The sequence below is a fragment of the Anolis carolinensis genome, chromosome 2, assembly GCF_035594765.1.
Source record: "Anolis carolinensis isolate JA03-04 chromosome 2, rAnoCar3.1.pri, whole genome shotgun sequence".
NCBI lineage: Eukaryota > Metazoa > Chordata > Lepidosauria > Squamata > Dactyloidae > Anolis > Anolis carolinensis.
The window spans coordinates 292,727,823-292,752,884 of record NC_085842.1 but is presented as its reverse complement, the minus strand read 5'-3'; the positions used below and the strand labels follow the sequence as shown (position 1 = coordinate 292,752,884).

At 42.1% G+C, this 25,062-nt stretch overlaps 1 protein-coding gene across 1 annotated transcript in view; it reads left to right on the top strand.

The window, feature by feature from the left end:
- rgs7bp (regulator of G protein signaling 7 binding protein) overlaps window positions 1-25,062 on the top strand; it is an 83,619-nt gene that overhangs the window by 46,043 nt on the left and 12,514 nt on the right. The window contains exon 3 of the mRNA XM_003215835.4: window positions 24,322-24,452. Coding sequence (XP_003215883.1) covers window positions 24,322-24,452 — 131 coding nt within the window. The remainder of the gene's footprint in view (window positions 1-24,321; window positions 24,453-25,062) is intronic.

Sequence of the window (25,062 nt, the reverse complement as noted above, 5' to 3'; positions counted from 1 at the left end):
TGACCTTTCCCAATTATATTTGAACAGAATTTGATATTGTGTAGTATTATCATAAACAGTAAAAGTATTTATTTATCATATAATAATCAACCAGAAAGTTGCCCAGATTCCAATTGATAAAGCATTGTACTGCCCACTTCATTATGGGTGTTTGCCTTCGGCTTGTTTGGTTGTCTGGTTGGTTCAGAAGCCCATAACAGCATGGGGTCTGCTACCATTTTTTGCTGGCCACAACACAACAGTGACTGCCTAAAACCAGCTGCTTTTGGTTACACACGAGTGTGGGGAGGGAGGCAGTCACTAGAAGGAAAAGCACGAGGGGAAAAAGACACCACTCCAGCACCTCCAAATCAAGAGAGAAGAGAAGGCTTTTAAAAGGAAGCCGAGGGTAGGATACCTTCATGTCAATCACTCTTCCTGCCCTGGAAAATGGGAAGCCTCCTTAAAATGCTTTGGAAAACTGCCTGCTGCAGGGTGAGAGCACATATGCCTGCAACTCCTGTCTCATCTAAAGTAGAAACAGCAGTAACGAAGCATTAAAACCAGTCTCCTCTACAGACAGAAGGGAAAGAATCGCAGAAAGAGTGGTATCTGCACTTTGATGCTTTTAATCCAAGTCTTAATGAAGAATATAAGGACAGATGATGCTTAAAATGACAGGAAGTTGAGCCTGTGGGTCCCCCCATTGCCACCTGTGGGCTGAAAATGAATCAGTTTCCCAGATCGAAAATGGATTTCTGTCCTCCCAAATTCGGGAGGCTCCTGAAAAACAAATCGGGACCCCATCAAAATCTGAGACACAAAATGTTACAAAAATGAAGCGCGGTTTACCCGGATTGCACAAGCCTACTGCCCACAGGTTCATCCCTAGGCAATTGGCCTGCATTTTCAACCCTAGGCGATGAAGCACTATACTATTAATGTTTGGGTAAGTGTCAGGGCTTCATCTGATCCCAGAATTCTTGCTGCTGAGAGTGTCTGATATAGCTATTATTTGAGACTTTGGCATTTATAAGGAAGACTGTTTGAGAAGTCTTACTTTCATGACATTTAGTAGCTGTAGGCCAAGTTACAAAGAAGTACAGAATAAACTGTATGGGAAACTCATTTCGTTTAGAATCATAGAGCTGGAAGAGAACATAAAGACCATCCAAGTCCAGCTCCGAGCTGTGCTGGAGTTGGTAATGGTGATTCTTTGATGCCTTCTTTATTTTCCTCTTCAATTAATTTCATAGGATAAAAGTGTTCAGACATGCCCAGTGACATGATGTATCCTTATATTTAAATAATGCAAATCCTTCACACTGTAGCAGAAAACTGTTGACAAGAAATACTTATAAATAAAAAACTAAAAGCAGCTAAAATCAGTCAACCAACACTTGCGTTTTTCTCTCTGAAAATCTGTGTCTTCCTCATTATTGGAGAATTCAGGACCTGTTTGCATCTGCTCCAGACAAATGTAGTTTAGCACAATTGACAGTTTATAGAAAACATGTTGCACTATGCAATTATAAGTGATAGCCAATATTGAAAAAAAAAATAGAGAAACTGGTCCTGTGAGTAAACAAACCAAAGATGAGATTTTGGTTTTCAGACGGGACAACCAATCTCAATTTAACATCTTGGAAGGGAAAGTGTCTTGTAGAGAATGCACAAAAATTAGTTTTTAGAAAGTAATCATGAAAATTCAGTCAGGTTGGATAACTTGGAAATAGTGTTTAGGGAAAGCTTTTAAGCTTCTTGTTTAACAGTTGGCTTTAAATGCTTTTGTGTGGTTTTTATGCAAAGTGCCATTATATCAAACTGCATTTGAAACATATCCACATGACAGCTCTACACTTCAATACTATATAGTGCAAAACTAGGCTCAAGGGATGCCCACGAGATCTCAGCACTGAAGTCATAAAGAATGTAGCCAGCTTTTTCTGCAATCATGCAGCTGCATGATACACAAAAAAGACATTTGGGGAATTTCAGAAACTGTAAGTTGAGGGGATGGTATATGGCTCAGGTCTGCATGTGGATGTACTGTGCTGCACTGAGCTATGCAGGATTGTGGTATATGTCTGTTTCAGAAGCAAACTATGGACATTCAGAATTACCATATATATTCATGTATAATCAACCTCATATTTAAGTCCACCCTCTTTGAAGATTTCAGCAGGGATCCCATCAGGTCCACTGGCTTTGTTTTTTTGTTTTTTGTTTTTTTGGATGATGGCATTGCTGACTTCTTCCAAACTAGGCAGTGCTGCAAGCTCATCCGTGGTTTGTTGTGGGATTTGTGAGAGGGCCTCTTCGGCCACATTGGAGCTGCGACTCAGAAGGTTCTGCTAGTGCTCTTTCCAAAATAGTGCAATTGATCTTTTGTCCTTCAGAAGTTTGGTTCCATCTGATGAGTGTATGTCATGGTTTCTTGGTCCATAAATGATCTTTGTGGCTTTGAAAAATCCCTGAGCATCATGGGTATCTGCAAGGTGTTGGATTTCTTCAGCCTTCTTTGTCCACCAGATGTTCTTGAGTTCTCTGGTCCTTCTTTGGACCTCAGCTTTTGCACGGGCATAGATCTTTTTCTTGGCAGCACAGTTGGTGTCTCTCTGCCATGTTTGGAAGGCTTTCCTTTTGTTATCAATCAGCTGTTGGATCTCTTTGTCGTTATCATCAAACCAGTCTTGATGTTTCTTAGTTAGGTATCCAATGCTTTCTTCGCAGGCTGTGATGATGGAGGTCTTCAGTTTGTTCCAATGTTCCTCAACATTTTTGGGGTGTTCTGTGGGTCGAGTGATGTTTGGAGAAGGGCTCATTTGGAGGGCTCCTGAAGGGCTTGGGTGTTCATTTTGCACCTTATTTTCCTCCTTGGAGTCTGTGTTTGGGGGCGATCTTGATAGCCACCATGGATCGGATTAACCTGTGGTCTGTCCAGCATTCATCAGTACCTCTCGTGGCTCTTGTGAGAAGCACATCGTGTCGGTCTCTGCCACGCGTAATAACATAGTCCAAGAGGTGCCAGTGTTTTGACCGGTGGTGCTTCCATGATGTCTTCAGCTTGTTTTTCTGGTGAAAGAGCGTGTTGGTGATGACAAGGCTGTGTACTCCGCATTTGGTGAGAAGCAAGATGCCATTCGAGTTGCTGTTTCCGACCCCATCTTTTCATATGATTGCTGGCCACAGGTCAGAGTCCCTTCCGACTCTTGCATTGAAATCCTCCAGGAGGATGATTTTGTCCTCCTTAGGTATCTCCGATAGGACGGTGTCCAGCTGACAATAAAATATTTCCTTGATGTTTTCATCAGCATCTATTGTTGGTGCATAGGCACTTATGATGGTTGCCTGAGAGTCGTTCATTAATGCCAATGGGTGCTTCAGTCAGGTGCTTCACCAGGTCATTTCTGATAGCAAAGCCAACTCCATGTATTCTTCGTTCTTCTTCAGGCAGTCCCTTCCAGAAGAAGGTGTAGCCTCCTTTTTCTTCCATTAGTTGTCCCTCTCCTGCTCTCCAGGTCTCCTGGAGCGCCACTATGTCGATGTTAAAGCGTTCCAGCTCTCTTGCAATGATAGCAAACCTGCGTTCGGGGCATTCACTGTCAGTGTTATCCAACAGTGTCCATATGCTCCATGTTCCAAAGCCCATTTTTCTTTTTTGGCTGCAGAGTGGTGACCCCTTTGGACACGGCAGTCCAGTCAGGGATAAGAGAGGCAGTCTGTTGCAGCCTTCTTCCGCCTTCACAGCCGTTGTAACATGTACCATGTTGTGATGAACCATGGGCCTTGTAGTCCTGCTCAGGACATTGTAATCCCTGATGAAGATGAAAACTTGGGTTTTTTACCTTCCCAGTCTGAACTGGATTCCTCTCAGCCAGATCCTTCCCAGGCAGATCTGGAAACCTTGCACCTGCAAGAAAGCTGTGCCCCAGAAGTATGTCAAACAACCCCAGAGCCTACTTCTCCCGTGTTCTTGCGCCGGGAGTTTTGTAAACAACAGAGAAGTTTGGATTCAGCTTCGCGCAGGAGTGCGAGGATAGCAGCTAAGAATGTTGCCAATTAACATTGGTTCTCGTGAGAATCTTTAAGGAGTTTAACATCTGGTCTCAGAGTTTAGCTTTCGTTTCTGATTCCCAGAGAACCGCTTTGGTGAGAAAGTTGGACTCTATATAGGTGTTTTGCCCGCGTAGCAACTTCGCGGAGTCAATTCGTCAGCCTACGGAGCGAGTTGTGTCTGGACAGCGCGCTCCGATTCAAGCCTCGCTTCAGCTCAAGCCTTGCCTTGCTATCCAGCCTTCGCCTTGCTTCCCAGCCTTTGTTTACCTACGGACTTTGCCTTGTTTCCCAGGACTAATCCTTGCCTTGTTTCACGGATTTTACCAAGTTATTCCACGGACCTTGTTCTTGTTCTTAGTTACCTTGTTCCACGTTCAAGCCTTGTTTCAAGTATCAAGTTATTTCCTAGCCACGCTCAAGTTTTATGGACTAAAGGACCTTGTCATCTCCCCTCACTTTGCTTGGCAAAGTGAGCGTTTCGGTTATTGGATTACAACTTTGGACCTTAATATTTCTTATTGGACATTGCTTTTTTGGACTAATTCTGACCTTTCCTGAAGGGTCTAATTCTGGACTATTTTCTATACTTGTTTTTATTAACTTTATATATTCCTTCAATAAAGATATTAGTTAGATTCTGGCCTCTGTGTATGGTTATTGGTGCCTCTGCCGTCTGGGTCGCGACAGTTTGACTCCGCCACCCATAAGCACCAACTAACCGAGGCCAGGATGTCTACCGGAGCCGCGCCGGCTGGACAGCCGCTCAGCTACACCATCAGCAAGGACGAAGTGGACCGCATCCGTGACAGACTCAACGCGCAGGATGGAGAAATAAAAGGGTTGAGGGAGCGCGGAGTTCGCCTCCCGGCCATGGCGTTGCCTACCAAGTTTTCTGGAGAAGCTGCTAAGGTTCATGTTTTCCGCCGCCAATGTCAAGCTTATCTAGAGGCCCGTGATGCCGAGTTTCCCCAAGAAGACATCAAGGTGGCGTGGGTCTACAGTCTTCTAGACGGACCAGCGGCTAACTGGGCGACGGCCCTGTTTGATCAAGCCTCCCCCCACCTAAATTCAGCACAACGCTTCTTGGATCACCTTAAGGAGACCTGGGGAATCGAGGACAATTTGGAGGCAGCCGGTCACAAACTCCGGCGCCTCCTTCAAGGAGACAGACCCATGTCTCAGTACATAGCCGAGTTCCGCGTGCTGGCCCACAACACCGGCTGGAACGATGTAGCCCTCAGAGGACAATTTCGGGAGGGTCTCAACATTGAAATGCTGGAAGAAATCTCCAAGGTGGATCCTCCCCAGACCCTCGAGGCACTCATTGATCAATGTTTACGGGCTGAAGTCATGATTGCCAACAGGAAACAATGGGTTCGAGGCCAGGGCGGTAGAGCCGGGGCAAAACCCCCCGCTCCCGCCAGTGTTCAGCCACGTCCGGTGTGGAGACCCCCGCCGCCAACCCCATACCCCAGAGGAGGCGAGGAGGTGCCGATGCAGTTGGGTAATGTGCGTCCCAGACTAGATGCCGCCGAGAAGGCCCGTCGTCAACGCTTGAACCTCTGCTGGTACTGCGGGAACGGGGGCCACTTCGCCAGAGAGTGCCCAGCCAAAGGGAAGCCTGCCGCCCGTCTTGCGGCGGCGTCCTCCACGGAGTCGAAGGCGTCTGAGCCGACTGGCACACAGCCGGCGGGGGAAGCCAACGACCGGGTGTAGAGAGGCTCGCCAACCCGGTCAAAAAATCCATCCAAGAGCCGCCAACCGGGGTCCTGTTCCTTCTCGTGGTCACATTATGGTCAGCAAAAAGGGGACCCGTCATGATCCACGCCATGATAGACTCTGGAGCTACCAACAATTTCATCGATAGAGAGTATGCCGACTCTCTGGGATTACAATATCATGATTTCAAGAATGCCCGTGTGGTGCAAGCCATAGACGGCCGTCCCCTCAAGACGGGCCCCGTAAGCCAGTGGTCGGAACCCACCAGGATGTGGATAAGGGAACATATGGAAGAGATTTCCTTCTTTGTTACCGAGGTTCCCCATTTCCCTGTGATTTTGGGAATTCCATGGCTGACACTCCACGACCCTAACATCTCCTGGTCCAACAGAGAACTGCAGTTTGCTTCACCGTACTGCCAAAACCATTGCCTCGTAGCCAAGGTATGCCATGCCACAGACTCCGAGCCCATCATCACCTTGCCAAAGAAGTACTCCGAGTATTGGGATGTATTCAATGAGAAAGAAGCCGAAAAATTACCCCCACATAGACCTTATGACTGTGCCATTGACTTGGTGGAGGGGGCCCCGATCCCGCGAGGGCATCTCTACTCCCTGACTGAACCAGAGCAAGAAGCTCTCAGGGAATTCTTAGAGACAAACCTTCGCAAGGGGTTCATCAGACCCTCTCAATCCCCAGCCGCCTCCCCGGTGATGTTTGTGAAGAAGAAGTCAGGGGAATTACGCTTGGTGGTGGACTACAGAGCATTGAACAATATCACCAAGCGGAACAGCTATCCCCTGCCCTTAATCTCGGATCTACTGGACCGACTTCGAGGAGCCAAGGTCTACACCAAGCTGGATCTTCGGGGGGCTTATAATCTAGTTCGTATCAGAGAAGGGGACGAGTGGAAGACCGCCTTCCAGACTAAATTCGGATTATTCGAGTCCCGAGTTATGAATTTCGGTTTATGCGGAGCTCCCGCAACGTTCCAGCATTTTGTCAACGATATTTTTCAGGACTATCTAGACAGATTCTTGATAATCTACCTGGACGATTTTTTGGTGTTTTCCAGATCACAATCAGAACATGAGAACCACGTCAAAATGGTGTTGCAACGACTGCGGGATCATGGACTTTATGCCAAGCTAGAAAAATGCGCTTTTGATCTACAAGAGGTAGATTTCCTTGGCTACCGCATCTCGCCTCTAGGGCTTTCCATGGATCCAGCCAAAGTTTCAGCAGTATTGGAATGGCGGGCGCCAACTAACAAGAAAGAGGTGCAGCGTTTCTTGGGGTTCGCGAACTACTACCGCAAGTTCATTCCAGATTTTGCCCGCTGGTCCGACCCCATCACTAGCTGCATCCGTGGAAAGCAGCCTTTCCGCTGGACTGATCAAGCAGAGAAAGGGTTCCAGCAACTGAAGAAACTATTCACCTCCCAGCCAATTCTACAGCACCCAAATCCTGGAACCCCTTTTGTGGTGCAAGCGGACGCCTCTGATGTGGCAATTGGGGCTGTACTCTTACAACCGGTGGGAGATCACCTCCACCCCTGTGCCTTTTATTCTCGTCAACTAACCACACCAGAGAGGAATTACACCATTTGGGAAAAAGAACTACTGGCCATAAAGGCAGCCTTTGAAACTTGGAGACATTGGCTAGAAGGGGCCAAATTCCCCATTGAAGTCCACACTGATCATCGTAATCTAGAACATCTAAGAACTGCCCGCAAACTAAATCAGAGGCAGCAACGTTGGGCTTTATTCTTTGAACGTTTCAACTTCCAGATCCATTATGTGACCCCAGCTCAAACCAAGCAAGCAGACGCCCTGTCACGTAAACCGGAATACGCTGCAGGACGCAAGGAGACCTTTGAATCCCAACTGCTACAACCTGAGAACTTTGCCACGCTCACAGTGGGGAACACCAAATCCAGTCCCATTGGTTCAACTTCCCCTACTCCAGGACCCATCTGTGCTCAAGAAATCAGGGCTAGTCAGCAAGCAGATGCCTGGGCGCAGGACCAACTTCGCCAAGGTCTGCATTTTCCCTTTTCGCTTAAAGATGGGCTGCTCTGCTATAGAAATCATGTTTATATCCCACCCGGACCGGGCAGGGAAAAAGCGCTTCGTCTGTGTCATGACTGCAAACCAGCAGGACACTTCGGACTATTTAAAACCATGCATTTGATCCTAAGAGATTTTTGGTGGCCCAAGATCCGCAAGGATGTGGAAAAATATGTCAACACCTGCCCAGTATGCCAGCGCTCCAAGATACGAAGGGAGAAGCCCTCAGGGCTTTTGCACCCCCTTCCTACCCCATCTCGCCCATGGGAAATAATTTCCGCGGATTTCATCACTGACCTACCACCTTCCTGTGGATTCACCACGATCTTAGTGGTGGTGGACCTATTCACCAAGTTAGCCCATTTCATTCCCTGCGAAGGCCTCCCCACGGCCAAAGAAACTGCGGATCTATTTCTTCAGCATGTTTTCAGACTACATGGATTGCCCAAGAGTTTAGTCACAGACCGTGGATCTCAATTCACCTCTCGTTTTTGGAAGGCACTACAAAAACTACTGGGCATAGACTCTCGCTTATCTTCAGCTCATCATCCCCAAACAGATGGGCAAACGGAGCGCACCAATGCCACTTTGGAGCAGTATCTTCGCTGTTATGTAAACTACCAACAGGACAATTGGGCTTCTCTGTTACCACTGTCTGAGTTTGCCTACAATAATGGAGTTCAAGCTTCTACAAAAGAAACGCCGTTCTTTGCAAACTACGGTTTCCATCCACGTTTCTTTCCCCCTGTCATTGAAACTTCAGAAGTTCCCGCAGCAGAGGATTGGCTGCAGGAACTCACAGCGGTGCAACAACTTTTGCTCCAGCAACTGGACCAAGCCAAGGAGGACTATAAACGCCACGCTGACAAACACCGCCAGCCGGGCCCCGAAATCAAGGTAGGAGATCGGGTTTTTCTGTCCACTCGCTTTCTGCCCTCCCACCGCCCATGCCGGAAGTTAGATGCCCGCTTCATTGGCCCCTATCCAGTGGTGGCGCAATTAAACCCCGTGACTTTCAAACTCCAACTTCCGCGTTCAATGCGCATTCACCCAGTGTTTCACCGTTCCCTGCTCCTTCCGGCGGATGGTGTGCGTCCTGATACAGACCAACCGGCCCCCCCTCCTGTTTTGATGAATGGGGAGGAGGAGTTCGAGGTTGAGGACATTTTGGATTCTCGCTTTCATCGCCGCCGCCTACAATATCTCATTGACTGGGTGGGTTTTGGGCCTGAGGAACGCTCTTGGGAAGACGCCTCCACAGTCCATGCTCCTGATCTAACCCGTCGCTTCCATCTGACCTATCCCACCAAACCGCGACCTCGCGCCTCGGGGAGAGGACCCCAGTTTGGGAGGGGCCCTGAGGAGGGGGATAGTGTGATGAACCATGGGCCTTGTAGTCCTGCTCAGGACATTGTAATCCCTGATGAAGATGAAAACTTGGGTTTTTTACCTTCCCAGTCTGAACTGGATTCCTCTCAGCCAGATCCTTCCCAGGCAGATCTGGAAACCTTGCACCTGCAAGAAAGCTGTGCCCCAGAAGTATGTCAAACAACCCCAGAGCCTACTTCTCCCGTGTTCTTGCGCCGGGAGTTTTGTAAACAACAGAGAAGTTTGGATTCAGCTTCGCGCAGGAGTGCGAGGATAGCAGCTAAGAATGTTGCCAATTAACATTGGTTCTCGTGAGAATCTTTAAGGAGTTTAACATCTGGTCTCAGAGTTTAGCTTTCGTTTCTGATTCCCAGAGAACCGCTTTGGTGAGAAAGTTGGACTCTATATAGGTGTTTTGCCCGCGTAGCAACTTCGCGGAGTCAATTCGTCAGCCTACGGAGCGAGTTGTGTCTGGACAGCGCGCTCCGATTCAAGCCTCGCTTCAGCTCAAGCCTTGCCTTGCTATCCAGCCTTCGCCTTGCTTCCCAGCCTTTGTTTACCTACGGACTTTGCCTTGTTTCCCAGGACTAATCCTTGCCTTGTTTCACGGATTTTACCAAGTTATTCCACGGACCTTGTTCTTGTTCTTAGTTACCTTGTTCCACGTTCAAGCCTTGTTTCAAGTATCAAGTTATTTCCTAGCCACGCTCAAGTTTTATGGACTAAAGGACCTTGTCATCTCCCCTCACTTTGCTTGGCAAAGTGAGCGTTTCGGTTATTGGATTACAACTTTGGACCTTAATATTTCTTATTGGACATTGCTTTTTTGGACTAATTCTGACCTTTCCTGAAGGGTCTAATTCTGGACTATTTTCTATACTTGTTTTTATTAACTTTATATATTCCTTCAATAAAGATATTAGTTAGATTCTGGCCTCTGTGTATGGTTATTGGTGCCTCTGCCGTCTGGGTCGTGACACATGTTATCCTCTGCCTGCTCCGCCGTTGAGGTCTCAGGGTCTTCGGATTCTTGGTCTGGATCAGGGGTCCCCAAACTAAGGCCCGGGGGCCAGATGTGGCCTACCGAGGTCATTTACCTGGCCCCCGCCCTCAGTTTCATAATATAATATATTGTATATACATATAATATTGATAATAATATTATAATGTAATACAATATAACAGTAATAATAATACCATATAATAATATTAATTATATATTCTATATTACATATAATATTACTAATAATATTACAGTATAGTGGTATAGTTTAATATATAATATTTAATGCTAATATTGTGCAATGCTAATACAGTAGAGTCTCACTTATCCAACACTCACTTATCCAATGTTCTGGATTATCCAACACATTTTTGTAGTCAATGTTTTCAATATATCATAATATTTTGGTGCTAAATTCGTAAATACAGCAATTACTACATAACATTACTGCGTATTGAACTACTTTTTCTGTCAAATTTGTTGTATAACATGATGTTTAGGTGCTTAACTTGTAAAATCATAACCTAATTTGATGTTTAATAGGCTTTTCCTTAATCTCTCCTTATTATCCAACATATTCGCTTCTCCAACGTTTTGCCGGCCCATTTACGTTGGATAAGTGAGACTCTACTGTAATATAATATATTGTATGTACATATAATTTGTAAGCCACTCTGAGTCCCCTTTGGGGTGAGAAGGGTGTGATACAAATGTAGTAAATAAATGCAGTAAATAAATAAATATTAAATAAATAAATTTTAGACTTAGGCTCGCCCAAAGTCTGAAAGGCACACAACAACAACAACAACAATCCTAATTGACTTGACTATCTCATTGGCCAGAAGCAAGACCACACTTCCATTGAAATCCTGATAAATGTATGTTGGTTAAAATTGTTTTTATTTTTAAATATTGTATTGTTCTTTCATTGTTCTTGTTGTTGTTGTTTTGCACTACAAATAAGACATGTGCAGTGTGCATCGAAATTTGTTTGTATTTTTTTTTTCAAATGATAATCCGGCCCCTCAACAGTCTGAAGGATTGTGGACCGGCCCTCGGCTTAAAAAGTTTGAGGACCCCTGGTCTGGATCCTCCCCTGTGGCCCCTCCTGGGAGTGCTTGACTCCAGTGGTTGTGCCCACAGGTTCATTGGAACACGCAAGCCACCTCACCACGACAAGGTGACAATCCATCAAGGGGGTTAAGACACTAGAATACCTCCATACCATGAGTTTCATAAGCAAGGCCAAGGAATGAAAACATCTGGGGCCTGATAACACAAACTGGCTCAGACTAGAAGATGGACAGAGGAACTTTCGGGAGGTGTGGGGGTGGGGCTTTGAGGATTGAAACTGGGAAGATGCCCACATTTTCTTCATTCATAACTTTATTCTATAATAGTAACCTAGCATTAAAGAGATGTCCAAGATTTCCTTGTGAGTGAATTTACCTGCTATCAAGTTTCTGTAATCATCACAATTATGTATGTACGTACATACATACAAATGTATGTATACGAGTTAAGGTACACTACTCACATTGATCTGTGGATAAGTCAACCCAGGTTTTTTGGCTTTATTGTTTTACTAAAATTCCAAGAGTTATCCATGAGTTATATGTGCAGGCATTAGAAATAGCTCCTGGAGCTGAAGTCCTTGTTAAAACCTAACCAGAGTGACCTTTCCCCCTCAACACACACACTTTTTTATATGCTAGATGTACCATCTGCAAGAGAATGCCTCTGGGTGTTTGGCACTGTGAACTGAAGTGACAGAATTCTTCTCTGAAGATAATGTACTTTAATTAATTGCCTACAGACCCAGAAAGTTAGAATGCCAAAGATATCCTTAAAGTAGTACATAGAAGTAGATAAAAGTTTTCAGTTGTTAAGTGAACCAGCTGTGTTTTATGAGTACAGTCAAGTAACCTAACATTTCTTCAAATGCTTTAACATCATATCCCCTAAAGCAGGGGTCCCCAAACTAAGGCCCGTGGGCCGGATGCAGCCCTCCAAGGTCATTTACCTGGCCCCTGTCCTAAACTTTAGACTAATTTAGGGTTGACCTAAATCTGAAATGACTTGAAGGCACACAACAACAACAACAATCCTAATTTTTGACTATTTCATCATAATCCGGTCCCCCAACAGTCTGAGGGACCGTGAACCGACCCTCCACTTAAAAAGCCCTAAAGGAATCTAAAAATATGATTGAAATTAAACGTAATCCATTAATTATATCAGCAGTAAATGTACAAACATGTGACAACGCATTGCCTTTTCTTTTTAGGAAAACAAAATTTAAATCCGGGTTAAGAAAATTGTTCTGCTTAGGATTTTAGTTATTTTTAAAGTTTTTCCAGATGACTGCATTTTTTGTAATTAACATGCTATTAAATATTTTTTGCTGTTTGGGGCCTATAAATCTATAGGTAAATATATTTGTTGAATGTAAAATTCTAGATTGTTATACTTGCAAACAGAATTTTTCAATAGTTGTTGGGTTAATGTCACTGTCAGGATCCTGAAAAAAATGTATAATTTATAATAATACGCATAGCATAATTTTACACTCCCTCTATGTAGTTGCTTCAATGCTACACCTTTATTTTTTACTAGAGTAGCATTTGTAATAAAACACCTAAGCGCCTTTATTGTAAAAGTACAGAATTGAAAATGCCAGTTAAATCCATTTTGATTCCGGGTTGTAACATAACAAAAAAGCAAAAAAAGTCAAAAGAGTGATGGTGAGTACTTCAGCAAGATATGCTATAGCCTAAAACTTCAAGGATATAGAGTGACTGGGAATAAACTAGAGGGGGGATCATATTGTTCTCATATTTGTTATGTATGAAATGCCTCAACATTTTGGTTTTCTTTGTTTGTTTATGCCCTATATAATCCTGCAAATTCATCTTCCTGGCAGATAGGTGCACTGCAATTTAAGAGACCTATTAATTCAGCCAGAGGAATATGTAGTGAAGGTCCTAAGATAGTCTGGATAGAATTTGTTGTTTAGGAGACTGATTCTACTACTTGCTTACAGAGTTGCTAAAATGTATCCACTCAAATGCTTTGATAACAGTTTTCAGTATTAAAGTCTTAAAGAGATCTGGAATGACAGTCTGTTGCAACTCTAAACAAGGACCACTTTATGGTGGAATTAGATCCCAGGCTTGCTATCTGGTTTTACTAAAATGAACAGAGGGAAATTGCCAGGCATCCAGAAGCCTGCTCAAGCACTTTAAAAGGAAGCACAAGGTGACTTAGCTCAGGTATTAAAGTTCAAACAACCAAGAAGCAGAGAGAAGACCCATAAGGCAGCAACAAAAAGAGTAAACCCCATGCTAGCAATACATTTAGACTGGCAACTCCGGAAGAAAAGATGGAAATAGCATCTGGCTGCGAGAGGAAGGATTTCTATAATACCAATTGATCACTACCAAATGCCTTATAACACTGCTTCTGAAACTATGGGTTCCGGCCCCAAATGGGGTCCCCTTCAACCAGGCCCGTAGCCAGGATATTGATTCGGGGGGTGGGGGGGGGGCTGAGTCTGTGTGAGGGAGGATCTACCCTAGCAAACCTTTTGTATTGTTATCCCAATATCCCATGCATATGGGATATATTGAGCATGGTGATCAGATCATGATATGAATAAACATACAGTTTAAATAATACATGTAAGGCCTTCTCGCGGACCACCCTGAGAATTTCCAGCTGTACTCCACAAAAAAGAAAAGCTTTTTAAGCAAGCCTTGCAAACACTGAATTATTATCAATAGATGTTTGATTTTTATACCATATATAATCTGGGGTCACGTAAAAAATTCTCAGGTGGAAAGGGGTCACAAGTGGAAAAGGTTTAGAAGCCCTTCCTTAAGGTGAGGCCAGGGGAACTTTTAGGAAGATCCTCCAGTTGGACAGATGGTAAAGCATCCCTTTGTCATCACCTCCCCACATCTTCATGATCCATCATTAAATTGCACTACTTGTACTGCTGGTAGAATCATGCAAAATCACCCTTAACTAATCTGTTATGTGTTATCGTATCTGACTTTAGTTTAACCAATTTCGCTGACTGATTCTCCAAGGAACATAGTTAGAACAAGATCAGGATGGAATGTTGAGATTAAACTGTCAACAGTTTTTAAGAAATGTTTTTAAGGAAAATAGCAAAATTTACAGGTGCCTAATACACACCATAAAATTTGTCAGGCTAATTTATCTCTTTTAGGGTGTAATTACATCTCCAAATTTTATGGAGAATTATGAAAAAATTAAGTTATACAGTAGAGTATTGCGTATCCAACATAAACGGGCCAGCAGAACGTTGGATAATAAGGAGGGATTAAGGAAAAGCCTATTAAATGTTAAATTATGTTACGATTTTACAAATTAAGCACCAAAACATCATGTTTCACAACAAGTCTGCCACTTGTTTGGGAGCGTGGCTACACTTGTGTTGTTGTTGGGTGTGTTGGCCCGCTGCGTGTTGCTGCCTAGAGAAACAGCTATTGATCCGGGTGGGAGGCAGACTGCATTGGATAATACAAATTCGTTGGATGAGCAAAGGTTGGAAAAGCGAGACTTTACTGTTAGCTGTTCTTGGTTTCCAGTGCAAATTAATTGGTGAGGACTAGCCATCTGTAAAATCCAAATCTTTATTCAGATTTGCAGTCTAGATCAGAACATATTGTGTCCAGACTGACTACAAACCAAATGAGGAGACAATATACTGCCTCAATGTAATACTTTTGAATCAGCAGTTATGTGCACATCTTGCTGGAAATCAGCTGCATTAGTCATGTTTTTGAATAAATGTGCATTGGATTATTTTGTGCTAGATGTCGAGGAAGAGATTATATTTGGAAAATGAAATTGCTTGTGAAATGCATACCATCAATATGTCAAATAGCATGATTACTGTATATACCTATACATTTTATGTTGTTGAAGCTAGAAAAAGTGTAGGGTTGATATAAAAACTAAGTGTTACACATACTTCATTTTTACTCCAAAATGTCAACCCCCCACCACAAGAAGCAAACTTTTTTCCCCCTAACATTTCTGGAAATTGTACAGTATGAATCACACAGACAGTATTTTCTGCCTTTGTATTTGTATTTCTCCAGTGCCATGCTTTTTTTCTCAGGCAGAAGCTCATGGTGAGGACTTTTGAGGTAAGAGTAGGAGGTCAAAGAACTCGATTTCTGTGTCTCTGATGGGGATACATCTTCTCTTCTCAGTGGTGGACTCCTGTGGAGAAAGATTTAGACAAAGAAGCAAAGGGAGATGACAATGTAGGTGAAATTCCATTAATCATCTTCTGTGGGAATACCCATGTTAGAGAGGAGTACATTTTTTAAATCCGTGATTTGCCCATTTTGATCATATGTCTTTAAAATGTGCTCACAAACCATTCTAGATTATTTTAAAATCAGTAACTTCAGTTGTATGTGTGTGCTTTCAAGTCACTTATCAACTTATGACAATCGCATAATTTAATTAGGTTTTCTTTGGCAAGGGATACTCAGAAGTGGTTTTATCAGTTCCTGACATCTATTCTGGTTTCCAGTCCAAATACTAACCAGTACTAACCATTTTCTTGTACTATGTTCCCTCTTCTTGAAATGTTGCTAGCAGTTTGGATGTTTCTAGCACTTCAATACTACACTGTATTGCAGTAGAAACTATTGATGGTAACTCGTGCAGGTTTGTCTTTTAATCATTTTGGTTCTACAAATTATTTACTTGTATCTTAACAAGAACTTACTATTACTCGATTTTTAAAACTGTCTTGAGTCCTAGGACTGGGGAAAATGCAGAATCTAAATAAAACACACACCACCTCCCTCTTGCTCTTCTTCTCTTTGTTCCAGGACTGTCCCATCTATAATCCCAGTTTTCTGTCTTATTATGTTGTACTTGTTTGTCACTTTGAATCTTATAGTCCCGTAAGAGTTTTAGATTATGAAATATCGAGATCTACAAACTGAGATTCAGTGCTTCTGGGAAAAGAGAGGAACTGTGGCTCCAGTAGAGATTAGGCTCTCTGGGAGCGATTCCAAATGGACTATCAAAACATCTGAATGCAATCAACATAAATAGGATTGCAGTAGCACAATTACAAAAAGCAAGACTGCTTGGAACATGCCCCACTATCTGACAATACCTCACTAATTCCAAATCTTGGGTAGAATCCAAATCACGATAGATTGTGAAAAAAGGCGTATTATATAATCACAATAACAGGAATAACAGAGCCACAGTGATACATTCCTATTTTTCAAGAACAGAATCCTATTATTCCATTTTTTTCTCATTCACTTATAATTTCTTCTTTTTTCTATATTGATTTAATGGAATCCTGGGAGCAGCCTGTGGTCAGATGCATGTGATGCTGAAATACTGTAGATAATGTCCAGTATTAGAGCTCCCTCTATAGGCAGTAAATTAAATCTCTTCAAAATTGATCTGTCATTAATGTGTGTGTGTGTGTTTAATATGTTTAATACTGTGCTAATTGATAAGTCATCCTAAACATCTTCAAAGTAGTGTGGCTCTGAAGAAACATGCGGGTAACAATTTCAATTAAATTATGTAGATGGAAATAGCCCATTATTGTAGGAGGCAAAATAAACATTTGAACTCACTTGAAACAATGCTTTAATTTTTTGATGTACAGAAATACTGTTTTCTGTAATACTAGTTGCAAGAGATAGAGTAGGAATTTGGCTTTTATATTTGGAGGAGGAATGTTTCAAATTAATAGGTAAAGGTAAAAGTTTCCCCCGACAATAAGTCTAGTCGTGTCTGACTCTGGGGGTTGGTGCTCATCTCCATTGCTAAGCCACAGAGCCAGCATTGTCCATAGATGCCTCCAATGCCCTGTGGCCGGCATGACTGCATGAAGCACCATTCAAATTATTAGGCATATTGTTTCACAAGAGTAGCCAATATTTAATCCAGTAAAGATGTTCATGTGACTTACAATAAATACAGTAGAGTCTCATTTATCCAAGCTAAACAGGCCAGCAGAAGCTTGGATAAGCGAATATCTCGGATAATAAGGAGGGATTAAGGAAAAGCCTATTAAACATCAAATTAGGTTATGATTTTACAAATTAAGCACCAAAACATGTTTTACAACAAATTTGACAGAAAAAGCAGTTCAATACGCAGTAATGTTATGTTGTAATTACTGTATTTACGAATTTAGCACCAAAATATCATGATATATTGAAAACATTGACTACAAAAATGGCTTGGATAATCCAGAAACTTGGATAAGCGAGGCGTGGATAAGTGAGACTCTACTGTATGTGTAGGAGATCTTTGTGGATATTAAAATGTGCAAAGAGGGTTCAGAGCTTGATTGTTTGAGGATGGCCATCAGATTGGACAACAATAATACTTTAGATCATGCTAAATAGAACCATCATGCTAAAGCATCATGATGTTACTCCCCTGCAACATGACCTTGTCCTGGGCTTCCTGTAACTTCAGTAGCAAACCTAGCTTATAACAGTAGTCAAGCTACATTAGGGAACTCTTGTAGGTGGTGTGCTAAGCCCTTAAGCACAGGACGTCCAAATCATCTTGTAAAACCATGTATCACACTGATTTCATATTTGGTAATGCATAACTATATGTTATTTCCACTATTAGAAACAGTATGCATCTATATCAATTGGTGGAGAACTCAAGTGGCAAAACACTAGTGCCATTATGACCTGCTGCAAGTTTCCACAAAGTTATGATTAGCCATTTTATGAAGAGAATGCTGCTTTTGGTGTGCTCCAGTACTGCTTTCCTAATGGTCAAAGGTCTTACAAATATGCAGAACCAGATCATAAGGGAGACAAATGAGAAAGGGGTCTTTTTGAATGTCCAATAAGTATAACTTCAGTTCTCTTTCTGCCCCCCTCTGCCACCACCGCCAATTCCTTGTATAGACACAGGAACACTCTTATCTCCAGAGCCACCTATTTCTGTTTTCACAAGCTGGAAGGGGGGAACCCAGTAAGAAGAATTAACATTTGCATTGTCATGAACCAGCTGTCAAAACACAAGTGACAATACTGCAACCTCCTCAGTTTTGTCTTGGATGTGCTCCAGGTCCTCAAACATTTTAATCTGGCCTTGCAAATATGTTTCTAAATGTGATTAATTTTTTTTAAAAGAAAACAAAATATATTTTTTTGATTTCATCAGTTAATTACAAACTTGGCATAAAAATGCCACCAGAAGCTAAGCTGTACATGTCTGATACGAAAAAAAGGATTCTGAAACATCATTCAAGCAATAGATCTAAACTGTATAACCACCAGGGAGAATTTAATAACATTTTTTGGTACAAGTTAGGGTTTGAAAATGACATTCCCCTCTCATGAGGGTGATTTCAAAAGAAATCAATGAAGATAAAGACCATACATTTGAGAATGGTAGTCAGTGGCAACCTATGAAGAACATGACAAAAATAGCATGTTAGCAGAGGTGCTGTAGCGTAAGGGCACTAAATCCACATTAGATCATATCCCCAGAGGTTGCTGGTAGAAGCAGATGGATGAAAGCGTAGAAAAAAGGAAGTATAAGTGATTGTTAAAGTTAGCAATTCCTCTAGATTTATGAAACATTTGCTGTTACGAGCAGAGTTTAACCCATGGTGGAATTAACATTTGGCAGAAAATAGATGTTATAGTGCACAATCATTTCTGGTTTTGGTCCAGAAGTATTATTATACAAGTTGACCTTCTTAAAGATGATGTGACCAGATGGAAGAAAGTGGCATTATATCAGAGTCTGTTCCTAGAGCTCCCCAGAATCTGTTGATCACTCTGCAGTGATTGGATTTTAATACTGAGGTACAGAACACCAACCTCTGAACTTAGGAGGGTTTGTTCTTGCTCAAAAGCTCTTCTTCTGTGTCTCAGAATTAGCACCATGGCTCTCTCCTGACAGGTTTAATACTAAGATACAATTAATTTATTTTGACATTAATACTAAAAAGGTAAAAGTTTTCCCCTGACATTAAGTCTAGTTGTGTCCAACTCTGGGAGTTGGTGCTCATCTCCATTGCTAAGCCAAAGAGTGGGTGTTGTCTGTAGACACCTTCAAGGTCATGTGGCCAACATGACTGCATGGAGTGCCATTACCTTCCCGCTGGAGCAGTACCTATTGATCTATTCACATTTGCATGTTTTTGAACTGCTAGGTTGGCAGAAGCTGGTGCTAATAGCAGGAGCTCACCCTGCTCCCCAGATTTGAACTGCCAACCTTTCGGTCAGCAAGTTCATCAGCTCAGCTGTTTAACCCACTGCTCCATAGAGGGCTTCTGACACGAATATACCCTACACCAGGGGTCCCCAAACTAAGGCCCTGTGATGACTCATGGGCCATGTAGTCCCGTTCCTAGTACTATTGTGGCAGATGAAGAGGAAAACTTGGGTTTTCCACCGTTTCAGCCAGAATTGGAGCCCTTGCACCTGCAAGATGTTTGGCCACAAGAAGTCAGCCAAACAAGCCTTGAGCAGAAATCTCCCCCATTTTCTCGCCGGGATTATTATAATCAAGATAGAAGCGCTCGGGAGGCGACTCGCAGGAGCGCCAGGATAGCTGCCAGACAATTAGCTGATTAAGTCTGTTTCCCTTGGGAAACTTTAAGGAGTCATGCATCTGGACACAGTATGGGTTTCGTTTCTTGTTCCCCAGGGAAAGTGTTCCTTGGCGGGAAAACAAGATCCTATATAGGTGTTTGCCCGCAAAGAAATCCTTGCGAAGTCAATTCGTCAGCTGGAGGAGTGAGATCGTGTGTAGACTTCGTACTCCAGTTTCCTGTTCCCCGGACCAAGTTTCCAGCCTTGCCTTGTCCCGCGTTTGCCCACGGATCAAGTTTCCAGCCTTGCCTTGTCCCGCGATTGCCACGGATCTTGTTTACTCTTGTTGCCTTGTTTCAAGTCTTGTTCTAGCCAAGTATCAAGTTTGCTTTCCAGCCTGATTGTCAAGTTTCTATGGACCTAAGGACCTTGTCATTTCCCCACACTTTGCTTGGCAAAGTGTGTGTTTCGGTTATTGGATTATAACTTTGGACTCTAATATCACATATTGGACATTATTTCTCTGGACTATATTTGACCTTTCCTGAAAGCTCTACTTCTGAACTATTTTCTACACTTGTTTTTATTGACTTTATATATTTCCTTAATAAAGATATTAGTTAGATTCTGGTCTCTGCGCATGGTTATTGGTGCTCTGCAGCCTGGGTCCTGACAGGCCCGGGGGCCGGATGCGGCCCATTGAAGCCATTTATCCGGCCCCCAAAAGGCACAAGGGAATAAGGGGGTTGGGCTAAATGACCCAAGGGGTCTCTTCTTCTCTTACAACCATTATTATTATTATTATTATTATTATTATTATTATTATTATTATTATTATTATTAAGGCTGGGTGGCCATCTCTCAGGGGTGCTTTGCATCTGCTTTTGGTGCACAGAGGCAGAAGGGAGTTGGACTCAATGGCCCAAAGGGTTTCTTCCAACCCTCTTTATTATTATTAGTATTATTATTAGTATTATTATTAACATTGAGGCTGGGTGGCCATCTGTCAGGGGTGCTTTGCTTGTGTTTTCAGTGCACAGAGGCAGAAGGGGATTGGACTCAATGGCCCAAAGGGTTTCTTCCAACCCTCTTTATTATTATTATTATTATTATTATTATTATTATTATTATTATTATTAACATTGAGGCTGGGTGGCCATCTGTCAGGGGTGCTTTGCTTGTGTTTTCAGAGCACAGAGGCATAAGGGGATTACACTCAATGACCCAAAGGGTCTCTTCCAACCCTATTATTATTATTATTATTATTATTATTATTATTATTATTAACATTGAGGCTGGGTGGCCATCTGTCAGGGGTGCTTTGCTTGTGTTTTCGGTACACAAAAGCAGAAGGGGATTGGACTCAATGGCCCAAGGGGTCTCTTCTAACCCTCTTTATTATTATTATTGCTATTATTATTATTATTATTATATTATTATTATTATTATTATTATTATTATTATTATTGCTCGGTGGCCAACTATAGTCCGGCCCTCCAACGGTCTGAAGGATTGTGAACTGGCCCCCTGTTTAAAAAGTTTGGGGACCCCTGCCCTACACCTTTTTGATTTACCTGATTGCAGGTAATAGCAGTGTCACCCCTACCAGTTACCCCAGAAATATGGGGAGAACTTTTCTGGAGGCCCTCAAACCAGATCCTAATAGACTCCCCCTTCAGTTAGTTCAGTTTATTTACACACACACACATACGAGAATTAAGCCAAAACCCCAAAACCAACACAACAAATTTCAGGCAAAGTCTGATAATTTAAAAGTCATCAAAAGTAGCCTGTCCCTGTGGATTGTTGCCTCTTGGCTTCCATTCACTCAGAATCAAACATTTTGTTCCATGTGCAGAAATTGTTTGCTTTACTTACAGAAAAACATAGAAAATGTAGTAGGAGTGGGAGAAATGTGAGATCTCCTGAGCAAAGTAATCAACTTAGCAAGGCAGAATCTGAACAACCAGTCCTACACCCACAGGTACAAATGGTGCATTAAACAAAAGAAACAATAGAAGTTTTTCTTATTTCATTTGTCTATAATAAAGTGCATGGTTTTATGGAGGAGTGAAAGAGAAGAAGGCTGCAGATTATAGTGAATAAGAAGCTAATTAATATGAAAAAGCCATCAAAGAGGAAATGAACAGACATGTAAAGTAGCAGTTAGTGGCTATAACCATGCCAAGGTTGCCAATTCTAACAGAAATGTAGGATTAGGTGCAATGTTGTATGTGTATGTGCTTTCAAGTCACCTGTCAACTTCATAGGCAAGGAACACTTGAGACCTCATCCCACAAGACACATATACACACCGTTTTAAAACATTTTACATCCATTTTTGAATGGAAAGCGATGGATCCCATCCCACGAAACAGGAGAACTTCCTGTCTGCGTCTGTCACAATTATTTATATAATCATTGAAAATAGTGTCAAAAAAGGGAGTGGGGAGAAGATTATCAGAAATCCTCTCAGGAGCCTAGGATGCATTATATTCCATTTCTAAATTGCCAAAAAAGTGGGATGGGAGCCTTCAGAACCCGCATTGATTTGAATAGCATCAATAGGATTTTTCCCAAGGAAAGAAAGAAACACCATAGTGACAGGTAAAGAAAAAACCCCAACAACAGGTGAAAATAACATTAGTTCACACTCCCTCTATCCCTTCTGGCTTCCTGTCTCCTCCTTGTCAGACTAGGAAAACACACAGTTGCAATCTAGTAGCAGATCCAGTCAATTCATCAACACATTCAGAGGCTGTGAAATGAGACAAACTATTCAGTTTTAATAAATGAATCTGAACTGGTTCCAACTGTCACAAGAGCTCCCAGAGCAGGGACAGTGAACTGAGTTGTTTTACTGCCCCTGATGCTGATCAAGGGTGATGAGAATTGCAATCAATGACATCTAAATAGTCTCAGAATGGTAAAGGGTGTAAAATACAGTAAACACCACAGAATAAAAGATGGGAGCAAAACTAGTACAAAACAGCCTGATTCTCAGAAAATCTCAGTCCAGCAAGAGTTCAAACTCTCATGATGCTGAAGTAAGACCCTTTTTGGGGGGAAAGAGGATAAGGATTAAAACCTGTTGGCGGCAGAGAAACCAGCAAATTCTGAAGACACATGATAAAGCAATAAATAATGGAGCATTTCAATGTCTAATGATAATTGACTAAATACCATGATTTCATGACGCTACCCCCCATGGGATAAGGTCCTTGGAGGCAATTTTGCCAGTTCCTTTCACTGAAATACAGCCTACAACAACTGGTGTTTATTACCAGTCCCCTACCAGAGTATTAAAGGTAAAGGTAAAGGTTTTCTCCTAAGTCCAGTCGTGACCGACTCTGGGGGTTGGTGCTCATCTCCATTTCTAAGCCAAAGAGCCGGCGTTGTCCATAGACACCTCCAAGGTCATGTGGCCGGCATGACTGCATGGAGCGCCATTACCTTCCTGCCAGAGCGGTACCTATTGATCTACTAACATTTGTATGTTTTCGAACTGCTAGGTTGGCAGGAGCTGGGGCTAACAGCGGGCGCTCATTCCGCTCTCGGGATTTGAACCTGACACCTTTTGGTCCACAAGTTCAGCAGCTCAGCGCTTTAACGCAATGTGACACCAGGGGCCCTATCAGAGCATTAACCAGAGTTAAACCTAATTAGCTTCTTTGGGCCCTTCCAGACAGGCCCTATATTGCAGGATCTGATCCCAGGTTTTCTGCTTTAACCTGGATTATGTGAGTCGCTGCTGCCAGATAATCTGGGATAAACAGAAAACCTGGAAACAGATCCTGGAAGATAGGGCCTGTCTGGAAGGGCCCTAAAACAAGGTCTGCTGTTTTTAGTCCTAACTAAATAAGATCTACCAAAATTAATTTGACATGTTAATAACAGCAACTAATTTGAGTCCCATTGATTTCAGAGAGTCTTCACTAGGAGTGATAATGCATTTAATTCACAGGAAGCTATTTTTAGCCCCAGTCCTTTCACCAGATCAGTTTACATACAGTGTTGTATTCTGTTCAATACTGTTTTTCCAGGGTCTCAGACAGATGTCACCTGATCCTTTAAGTCAGTGGTTCTCAACCTGTGGATCCCCAGTTGGCTTACAACTCCTAGAAATCCCATCCAGTTTACCAGCTGTAAGAACTTCTGGGGGTTGAAGGCCAAAACATCTGAGGACTCACAGAGTGAGAACCACTATTTTAAGTGGACTGATCCTGTAACTTTCTTATGTAGAAAGCAGCTGTTTCCTACCATGCGGCTACAATCCCTCCCCTTTTGATCTGTGACAATACTCTGTAAATTAATACTTCTATATGTCAAGTTATGCAGCATTCTTTAAGGCTACAAAATACTAACATATTTGTGTGTGATACAAAAACAGCACAATATAAGCGAAATGAGAAATACATATCAAAATATACAAGATAATAAAAGTAAAACTATATTAAATCTACAAAAACTTTGGAAAACAAGAATAATAACATTTTGTGTTTTTTTCTTTTTTTCTATATTGTTGCAGCCCAGAAGATGGGGAAATTCATCCTGAAATCTGTAGATTGTTTATCCAGTTGCAGTGTTGCTTAGAAATGTATACAACAGAGATGTTAAAATCCATATGCCTACTAGGATCGCTTCAGCTTCATCGGAAAGGTATTCATCTACGTTATAAATCACCTTGATCTATTTTTCATTGGGTCATTTTGGGTGAAATAGGTTATTTGTCATCCTTCCTAGATCTGTCACTCTTCAGCCAGTCTGCATATACGATACAATGGGACTTTTCTACTTTATTTAGGTTAAATTTATTGTATAGTTGCATCCTTATTTACTCTTACAACTCAGTCAAGATCTCTTTGTCCATTCAGTGTACCAAGAAGGAGTTTTTGCATACTTAGGCTGTTCCGTTGGTTTTAGTGGATTGGAATTTATGCATGATTGTGTCTGTCATTGAAATGAGAAAAAAGCAAAGTATTATAGGCATAAGTCCTTATAAGTTTTTAAAAATAAGTAAGCAATTCAAAATCATTGAAATGTGTCATCGGTCTGCCAAATTGATGGTTATATCGATATCATATATTTTCTCCAAGAAGCTAAAGGCCATGAACAATTTTCCCTACACCCAATTTATACTGTTCCTCTTCATTTCTACCACCATACAATGAGATAAAACCCATATATGTGCCAGAATCACATAGAAGTAAATAATAATAATAATAATAATAATAACAATAATAATAATAATATTTTTATTTCTTACCCG